At 41.7% G+C, this 9,477-nt stretch overlaps 1 protein-coding gene across 1 annotated transcript; it reads right to left on the reverse strand.

Annotated features, from left to right (window-relative positions):
* Positions 1-4,835: 4,835 nt before the first annotated feature.
* LOC147454427 (zinc finger protein CONSTANS-LIKE 16-like) lies at positions 4,836-8,837 on the reverse strand. The gene is made up of 6 exons (XM_086516395.1): positions 8,353-8,837; positions 6,756-8,269; positions 6,269-6,484; positions 5,504-5,547; positions 5,380-5,429; positions 4,836-5,143 (listed from the first exon to the last, which is right to left on the reverse strand). Exons 2-6 carry the CDS (start codon positions 8,058-8,060, stop codon positions 4,977-4,979), a joined length of 1,782 nt encoding a protein of 593 aa, XP_086372521.1. The 5' UTR covers positions 8,061-8,269; positions 8,353-8,837; the 3' UTR covers positions 4,836-4,976.
* Positions 8,838-9,477: the final 640 nt, after the last annotated feature.

The following is a 9,477-nucleotide window of genomic DNA, read 5'->3' on the forward strand; positions in this document are numbered from 1 at the left end:
ACTCAATGCCAAATTGAAATAAAGAGTTCTTCTCAAGATTCAAATACAATTCAATCATTTGTAGCAAATCAAAAACATGTATAAAGTGCTCTTTGTATTCATCCAGAGACTTACTAAATGCCAATATGTCATTAAAAAAGTTTTATAAATGCCTTCTTGTACCATTTTGACTTGGTGATATCTCGAGTTTAGTAAAGACAATGGCTCCTTTTAGTATGTCTAATAAGTTGTCTACTCAAAGAATAGGGAATATATTTTTTTTGTGATTTTATTCAAGGTTCTCTAGTCTTTACCAATATGGAGGTACCATTCTTTTTCTTGACAATAAGAACATGTGCTCCATATGGTGAACTATTAGGCCTGATAAGTCCTCTATCTAGCACTTCTTGAATTTGGGTTTGTATGTCCTTGTGTGTAAGTGTGTTTACCCGATAAGGTGCATAACAAAGTGGTTCACTTCCAAGAATGATCTCAATTTTATGGTTTTTTTGTCTAGACGGTGGTAAACCAAGCAACAAATTCATTCATGAAACACTCTTGAATTGTGTGAGAAAAGTGACTTCTATGAGTCATCATGTGTCGGTATTTCATTGGAAATTACTTCACTGACAAGCACTAAGTACATCTCTTCTTGTTGATGGATTACCGCATTTGCTTGAGTGTGAGATAAAAGTGCAAGTTTTGGTATTTCAATGATTGCTTTCAAATGAATTGATTCATTGTTATATGTAAACGAAAGTGAACGTATAAAATAATCTATTTTGGGATTAAACTCGTGACAAAAGGACGTTCCAAGAACATATCAATACTATTAAAAGGTGCAACAAGACATGTTCTTTGTTGATTGAAATTGTGCATGCTAATCATTAAGTTCTCCACTTGGTGATTGCAATTGTATTTTTGGTTATTGAACATAATTTTCACTTTAGGCTTAGATTTTATTTGAGACAGAAAGTTGATGCACTAGACTTAAAGAAATAAAATCATGACTGCTCCTTTCATCAAGAAAAATAGTGATCTATGTGCCTTGCACTTTACCCTTGACCTCTAACAATGCACGAGGGGAAATAGGAATACCTAAATCTGCTTCAATTTTATTGTAGTCACAATTTGGGCCGTTTGCATCTACAAAGTTAGCTTCTACATCCATAGTATTTTCATGTGGGGAGCTCCTTACTCTATCATATTGGCTATAGCACATTGGAACTTGTTTCCATGATGGTTGTTTTTATTAGGTTTTTGGTTGTTGTGGTTATCGTTGTTGACCTTGAATTTGGACACTTACTGCAAAATTACCAAAACAATAACATTTATAAGATCAAAAAAAACTTGAGAGCACCTTCATTGATATTGGGCTTATGAATAGTTTGGAGAGTGAATCATTGAGTACTTGTTGACTGAGTGTTGTTAGGGTTGCTTGGTTGATTAAACATGTGGTCTCTTTTTTGGACAAATGGCTTCTTGAAAGGTCTAAACCTATCAAAATTAGTAGAATTTTGGGGCTTGCTTTTGTGATTTGTAGCTTGAAAACCATTGGGTGGTTGATGTTCACCATTCTTCTTTCCACTACATTAAGTGCCAAAGAAATTGCTTTTACAAGTTAGATTGATTAAACATATCCACATCTGCCCTATGAAGCTAAGCCAGTTATGAACTTCCCTTTGAGCTTCTCTATGGTAGCATGTTCAATTCTCCGCAATTAAATTAGACAACTCCACAAATGATCGACACATGTTGGCACATTTTCAATTGAAGCCTGCCTAACAAGAATCCATTGCCTGTGTGATTTAGATTTGTACTCTACATGTAGAAATTGGTACTTAAATAGCTTCTGGATGCATACCATGTATAAGGACTTGTACGATGTTGTTTCATGGCATTCCACTACAAAGAAACACTATTGGTAAGATGATTAGCATATCACACTTAGAAAAGTATTAATCCACTTATCTGCTGATAAATTTATCTTTGTAATTGTGCCTATGATTGCAAGGGTCCCTAGGGCAAGCTCTGCCATATTTTAGGCACGTTGTCGAGATGCAATCTAGGGGTCTCTAGGGGGCAAGTCCCTATATAAAGAGAGGTTGGAAGGAGATGAGTATACCGGACTACCCCTTGGCCTTACACTGGTATTAGAGCCACATACCATCTCTCTCTCTCTCTCTCTCTCTCTCTCTCTCTCTCTCTCTCTCTCTTGAAGGCGAAAGTTGTTGGGGGAAGGGGATAGTGCTAAGTGGGGAAGGTTGAGCTTGTGAAGGACATGTTGTTGAGTTTTCATGTGGTGACTTTTGGGTCTATGAAAAACTTGGGTGTGAAGCGGTCCTTGCATACATGATGGGGGTGGGGGGGTGTTGACTTGCATAAAACGAAGTTTGTTTGGGCTTGATGGGAGTCCCCCTCATGGGCATTAAAACTCATAATATGCAGGAGCTCTAAAAACGTCGACGTGAGCAGATTCCTCTCTCTCTCTCTCTCTCTCATAGTCTGCTTACGAGCTTGCCATTGCTAGAGGTGGTGAGTCTTATAATTTTTGTAGTTAAAAATTATACGCCCTATTTTGGGCACCCTCCCCTAGTAAAGTATTCAAATCACTTGAGAGGGTGGACAAAATCATAATACTACTCAAAAAGACTATGAATGCCACATAATACAATATTTCAATGAATCTCTTCAAAGGGTTAAAGCTTGTAAAGAGCCGTTAAGTGACAATCCATTATCGAAATAAGCCACCTTATTGGCTGTTGGGATTATCCTTAGGATAATAAGTATATCTCTATGGATAATAATCGTCCAAGATTAAATAAAGTAAAAATAAAAACTGTCGCAAATAAAATAAAGTTATATATCATGCTCTAATACCATGTTACGAAATTTGATATGACCTTTTAGAAAACCTTTCCCATAAAATCCAAATCTTGATACACTCACAACTTATTTTTTTGTTTTCGGAGTCGGGTAGAGCACGCCCGGCCGCTCCCCTCAGACACCAGAAAAGTATACAAGAAGAACGACCAAGACTATGCACCCAGAAATCGAAAAACGACCACTTGGCGTTTAACCCTTGGTTTTTTTTCCCAATTGAATGTGGCCCTGTTTGTGGACTTGGTGCTTCAATTCACAAGAAGTCTTGGACAAATTCTCACAATAATTCCCACATTGTGACTTACCTCAACATCATGAGTTTCTGTGAGGGAGGCACCGCATACCTAGCTAGGTACGATTGGGGGCGGTGGACCACCGGCTCGACCTGGTGGGGGGGCCGGCGGTCCACTGCCCCGAATCGTACCTAGCTAGGTATGTGATGCCTCTCGAGCAGAAGCTCATGATGTTATGAGTTCTGTTACTCATAACATCATGAGCTTCTGCTCGAGAGGCATCACATACCTAGCTAGGTACGATTCGAGGCAGTAGGACTCATAACATCATGAGCTTCTGCTCGAGAGGCACCACATACCTAGCTAGGTACGATTCGGGGCAGTGGACCGAGCGGGCCGGCGGTCCACTACCCCCAATCGTATCTAGCTAGGTATGTGATGCCTCTCGAGCAAAAGCTCATGATGTTATGAATTGTATGAAAAACACTAAAAAAGACTCCACTTTCCTACATGAGAAAATTTCTAAAACTTCTAGGGTCTGTGATCCCCTGCCCCCAATCGTACCTAGCTAGCTATGTGGTGCCTCTCGAGCAAAAGCTCATGATGTTATGCATTGTATGAAAAACACTGAAAAAGACTTCGCATTCCTACGTGAGAAAATTTCTAGATCTTCTTGTGCAAAGGCTTTACCTCGTGTGCGCTCATGAGGTATTTAAAAATCCCTCGGTCATGAGTTTGAAAGCACAACTAAATGTATCAAATGCCATTATAGCTAGATTAAGCAATGCACTTGGTAGAATCGTAGTAATAAATTGCATTTATTAGCATGGAGTTTACATATATGATAGCTTCTCTCTGGCATCCAAATGTACTTAATTTGCACGTTTTCTCATTTGTGGCATTCGTTTGAAATGTTGGGCAAGCCAAGTGAGCTAACCATGTATTCACGTAGTGCTCCTTGAAATGGGCGAGAGTAAAAACATTCATAAGGTGGTGGTCACACAAGACTTAGTTATCAGTTATTTGCACTGATAACTACACACATAAGAGTACATGAATAACTATGCCTACCCTTTGTAACTATACAGTTTTTGGCATAGTTGTGAAGTAAGCTTTGAGTGACCATGCATGAGTCTTAGTTATTCATTCAATGGTCTATTTGAACATAGTTGGTATAGTTATCTATAACTGATAACGAAGCCTCCCGGGACTATAGCCTAAGTCTTCTTACTAAGTTTTCCTTGGTTTACAACATTGGCAGAGTACAAATTTGCCATTCTACCAGCTGAAATTCAAGCCACTTTTAGTGGCCTATTAGCCCGTGTTGATTCCCTCACAAGAGATGGATGGCAGAGCGAGCGAGATAGTCCTAAGACGTGTGTGCTGCCCATACTTGTAATAATTTTTAAAGTCTTCATTGTTTTAGGGATCATGCTTGACCATGTTTCTCTTCATGAATGAAATTAAAAGGTAGGTGCAAATATAGGGTACCAAAAGGCTGAAAGCCAGGATTCATTGTATCAAAATGGGAGTGCTGCAGCACTTCCAATGACGAATGGAAACATACATGTCTTAAGGAATGATCTTATGTACACAGCCAATTTATGCTTTAGACACACTATTGTGCCTATCCACAACTTAAAAGTCAGGCGACATCGAATTACACAACATCATGACTGCCACACCATGGCCAAAGTCTATGAAGCAGAGTATAGTACCAAAGCCAACAGAGAAGAAGCCTTGAAACAATTGGTAGTCAAAGACTACCAGATTTTCAACATAATGAACAGTTATTTGTACATGGGATAGACACATTATTCTTACAGAGCAGACCAGCTTCAATGGTGATCATCAATGTACAAAGTAAAAGTTCCGACTTCATCAAACCACCCCAACAGGTGTGGACAGACCCCGCCCCCCGGGAATACAACAAAGAAAGGGTCTAATCCACAAATCCTTCCTTAGGAGGACAAAAAAAGGGGAGGTTGCTGACTTAACAACAGAAACCAGAGAAGGAGAAAAAACAAGGCTTGCAAGAAGTTTACCCTCTGCACAACAAGAAGAGAAAATACATGCAAAAAATCAATTGTTGAAAGCAGGCTTTCCAAGCCAGAAGAAAAAAAAACCCAAAAAAAACTTGTGCAGATGGTACCCTTCGCTCAATTCTGAAGGAGGCAAATTTTTACAAAACACCTTCAAGGATTGATGCCCATTCCTAACTCCTCTCATCTCCTCCAACTACGCCGTATTCAATTTCCTGTGCATATATAAATATGTTACATACCATACATGTGCACCAGGGAGTTTCCCTGCTTTTGTTGTTCTCGTCTACTTCTTGGAGTTAAGACCAGTTGACAAAAAGCTTAAGTTTTCTGCTAAGTTTTGCATGCGGAGCTGTAGACATCTACATGGCAGCTAAGGCAGCAATCGCTGCCCTTTTCACAAATCGACCCTGCAAAGAACAGAGATAAAAAAGAAGGATAAATTTAAACTGACATCCACCCAAAATGTTATCACGCTTTCTTGTGCGTGCAAAACATATACACATGCACACATGGTCACAATATAATTTTCAAACTTGAGTGTACTAACATGGAGACTATCAGCTCTTCCACCTCCCTAGCATCCTTTCAGCATTCAAATCAAAACTTAGGGAGTTTCACTACTGTGCAACTTTCTAGGATCTCTCCACAGCCAACAATATTGAAACAATACAACTCACTTTCATTTGGACCCATATGCCTAGAAATCGAGTTAAAAAAACACATTTAGCCATTGAAAAATTTAACCCTAGAGCTGACATGCAAATGTAAGGCATATTTTCTCTCTGAAATAATGATGCAGGTCATAGGAGATAGCTGAGACATAGCTTGCATGGCCTTCTCCTTACTTGCCTGATGAAAAGTCCATGATTGCAAATGAGAAACAATTAAATTGCCTTGAGTGTGAAAAAGGGTCAATGCCCAGGACATATTCTTCGTGCAAATAGTGTGCCATAGCACATTAACTACTCCCTCCTATCACCCGGATGCAGTCAGCTCTTTCTCTAAGGTCGTGACACAGCAGATCACAACTAGTGTGATATTTAGTGAGCACAAGTTTATCCCTGCAGAAACACAAAAAATAAAAGACTACAGTAGCTCTCGCATTGCACTTAAGTTGTGGCCATGCACCTTCATTCGAGGTCGCCTTTCTGCATTAAGCTTACGGACCTCGTATCGAATCCTCTTCGAGAACAACCTGGTGCGACGTTTCTCTTTATACCGCAACACCCGAGCCTCCCGGCCCTTGTCAACCACCACTAAAGAGGGGACCTGGCCAGCTTGACTACACATACTGTTATTACAGCTAGATTCCGCCACCATTACCATGCCACATTCAGTAAACCCCTGTAGACATAATACAGCAGTCAGAAAGCATCGTAATTAATATTGTTCAATGAGTACATGTACATACCTAAATAGATGCTAGCACTTTGCATAACCTTAGGGACACCATTCAAATGTCCACTATAGTTGCACTTAATCACATGGACTTAGTAAATAGAGGCACATGTGCAGCCTATTATCTCTACATATACTGAACCAAAAGGAAGAATGTGACGCCCTGCTTTCAAACACTAAGATATTGAGACATTCAGAGCTGTGGCAACCAACTTACATGATCCAAAAAATTGACATCTGGGACAATCTGCGGCCTCTGCCCATCCATCCATAATGATCCTCTGTCTGACCATGAGTTGATAACATCCTCATAGTCAAGATGTAGAGACAAAGGTCTCTTGAGGCTAGGTTTCTGCGGGCATTGCTGAAGAGGTTCCACATTTTCTTCTTGAAGGCTATCAGTATCCATACACCCAATCTCAAGATCCCTTTCTCCCTTTGCTTTGAAGGGATTTCCTTCAAAAACACTCGCACAAGATCCTTGGTCAAGCCGGTAAGCCGATTTCCACATTTCCATGTCAGGAAATTCCTCCTTCAGCTCATCGGCCTTTAAATTGTCATCAAAATTCGCATTAGAGCAAAGATCCATCACATCAAACGTATCGATATCAGAGTCTTCACTGATAGTTACACCTTCGTTGATATCACCAGCACTGCTATCCACAAGATCATACATGTGAAGAGCCTCTGCATCACCATCAAGCGGTGCCGTTTCCAGCTTAACCTCTTTACACCGTGCATCTGCAGTAGTATTAAGTTCTAATGTAGTTGAAGTGCTTGCCCCACTGCCACAGCTCACATTACATGGAGAAGGAGAAGATGGCATAAGTTTCTCCATGAAATCCTCATGAGTAGAATCAATCAGGTCCTCAAGAAGGGGCTCATATGTAGGCACTTCATGGGTGAAACCACTTTCTTCAACTTTGACATCTAGAAAATCCCTTGAGGTCAAGGTTGAAGATGGCGGGCTGAAGGGCTCTGACTTCATTTCGACGGGGGCAGTTTCAGAGAAGTCACCACCGAGTTGATTATCATTAGTGAGGAGGTCATAGAGCAAGAGATTGGTTTCGTTATTTTCCTCATTGATGATAGTGGAGCTGCATGACTCAAGGTTCACAGTGGGTGTTGGGTTGAAAAGTGATTGTCCTGATGTGTTGGCGCCTCTGCGAGTTGTCCTTGATCGTTTCCTAGAGGTGTAGTTCCATTTCTGCACATCACCTTTTCGAACATCTGACGGGGAAACATTACTTTCATTCAAGGTGGGGGGCTCATTCAACTTGATTTTGCGGCTGTGATGATGTGATGGTTTAAGCTTGACAGGTGCCCCGTTAGGTCCGAGCCTTACTCTTTCATGCCTCTTGGCAACTGCATTAGCTGAATGAACAGATCCATCACACCTTTCACATAAGTAGGCTTCATCTGCAGCACAATACCACCTTGCTCTCTCCTTCCCACACATATCACATGCCCTGGCGCCTCTTCCAGCAATCACCATGCTGGTTCTTATTTCACTTAACACCATCTCTGCGGTTGGGGTGACTGGTATGTCAACAAATTAATTAGCAGATGAATTCCTGGGTAATTCTGTTAGTAATGGTGCTCTGTACGTGGGTGGCGTGACGATAATGGAGAAGGCTGCCAAATCCCCATTGCTTTTGAATTTCTAGGATTAAGAGACCATAATATCCTGTTTCCATGGTTGGGATCACCTGATTTTATCCTGACGAGAGACTGCAAGTGAAAACATCATGTAAGAAAGAATGAGCCATGACATAATTGGAGCAACTACACATGCAAATGAAGACGAAGATCACCTTAAGCGATGAATCAGGCGGGTTGAACAGCAAGAAAGGTGCAAAAGCGTCTGGTTAAGGAGAGCAGAGGAGAATGAGGTAGCTAGGAGGTTCAAATCGACTTCACTGTCATCCAGCTGAGGGAGATGGTTGTAAGGAGATACCGAGTTAAGCTCTCGAAAGGGGGGTACTGGCCGCTAGGAGGTCCAAATCGGCTTCACTGTCATCCAGCTGAGGGAGATGGTTGCAAGGAGGTTGCGAGTGAAGCTATTGAAATGGGGTACTGGCCGACTTCATGAGGGGCTCGTGCGAAGAGAAGGGGCACGCTGAAGGAGCGGAATAGCCTGTTTATGAAAAGAGCGAGCTTCTGCGTTTTGGTGTGCATGTGCGTAAGCAAGCGCGCCTCTTTAGTGGGCGAGTGAGTGAGTGATGAGTGAGCGAGCGAGCGTGTGTTGGAGGGGGGGAAGACGGGGGCAGGCCTCTCTCTGCAGCTCTCGCAAATGGGTCTCTAAGCGCAACCCTGTTTACAACACACAATGATTAACCCACTTTGCCTTGTCCCGCCTGAGTCCCTGACCTTTTCATCAGGCGCCCCACCTTATCCCCGCTCCCATACCTGGCCCCAGCAGCGTCGTGTCAAGCTACCATTGGCCTCCTCTTGCGCTCTATCCCTCTCCCATTCGCTGCTGGACTTGGGAACCAATTTTCTTTGTTGCACTTTTCATCATCAGGACCTTTCTGGCATCCCCGGGCCCCGCGCTTTTTCTTTTTTATATATTTTGTAAAATGCGACTTTTTATATCTTTTCTACGTTATTGTATTGCTCGCCCCTCACAGCATTTTGTCCAGCTCAACATTTTTCTCACTATAGAGCTGAACATTATCCACTTCAGCAAATATTGCTTTATCGCCGTCCACCTCAGCATTCTTTGACGCCCTGTTACTTTTTACCTTTGTAGAAGACACTTTTAATTTTTCCAACACCCTTTGGCGAGGGCATTAGAACTAAATCAAACACACCTCCAAAGTCGTGGGTTCGAAGCGGGTCTAGCCACTGAATGGGTGAGCGTCGTAGCCAATCTACCAAATGTACTTACTAACTAAATCAAACACAACCCCATAAGACACTTGAAAGGGTGTGCACAT

The sequence above is a fragment of the Adiantum capillus-veneris genome, chromosome 7 (assembly GCF_014529385.1).
Source record: "Adiantum capillus-veneris isolate H3 chromosome 7, ASM1452938v2, whole genome shotgun sequence".
NCBI classification, from domain to species: domain Eukaryota; kingdom Viridiplantae; phylum Streptophyta; class Polypodiopsida; order Polypodiales; family Pteridaceae; genus Adiantum; species Adiantum capillus-veneris.

Excerpts from the sequence above, each read along its gene's own strand:
- LOC147454427 (XM_086516395.1), bottom strand. The coding sequence starts at position 8,060 with ATGGTGTTAAGTGAAATAAGAACCAGCATGGTGATTGCTGGAAGAGGC. Across the intron at positions 5,548-6,268 it reads AAAGGCGACCTCGAATGAAG|GGTCGATTTGTGAAAAGGGC; the intron begins GTGCATGGCCAC and ends TGTTCTTTGCAG. Across the intron at positions 5,144-5,379 it reads CTCCCTGGTGCACATGTATG|AGGGTAAACTTCTTGCAAGC; the intron begins GTATGTAACATA and ends CTTGTTGTGCAG.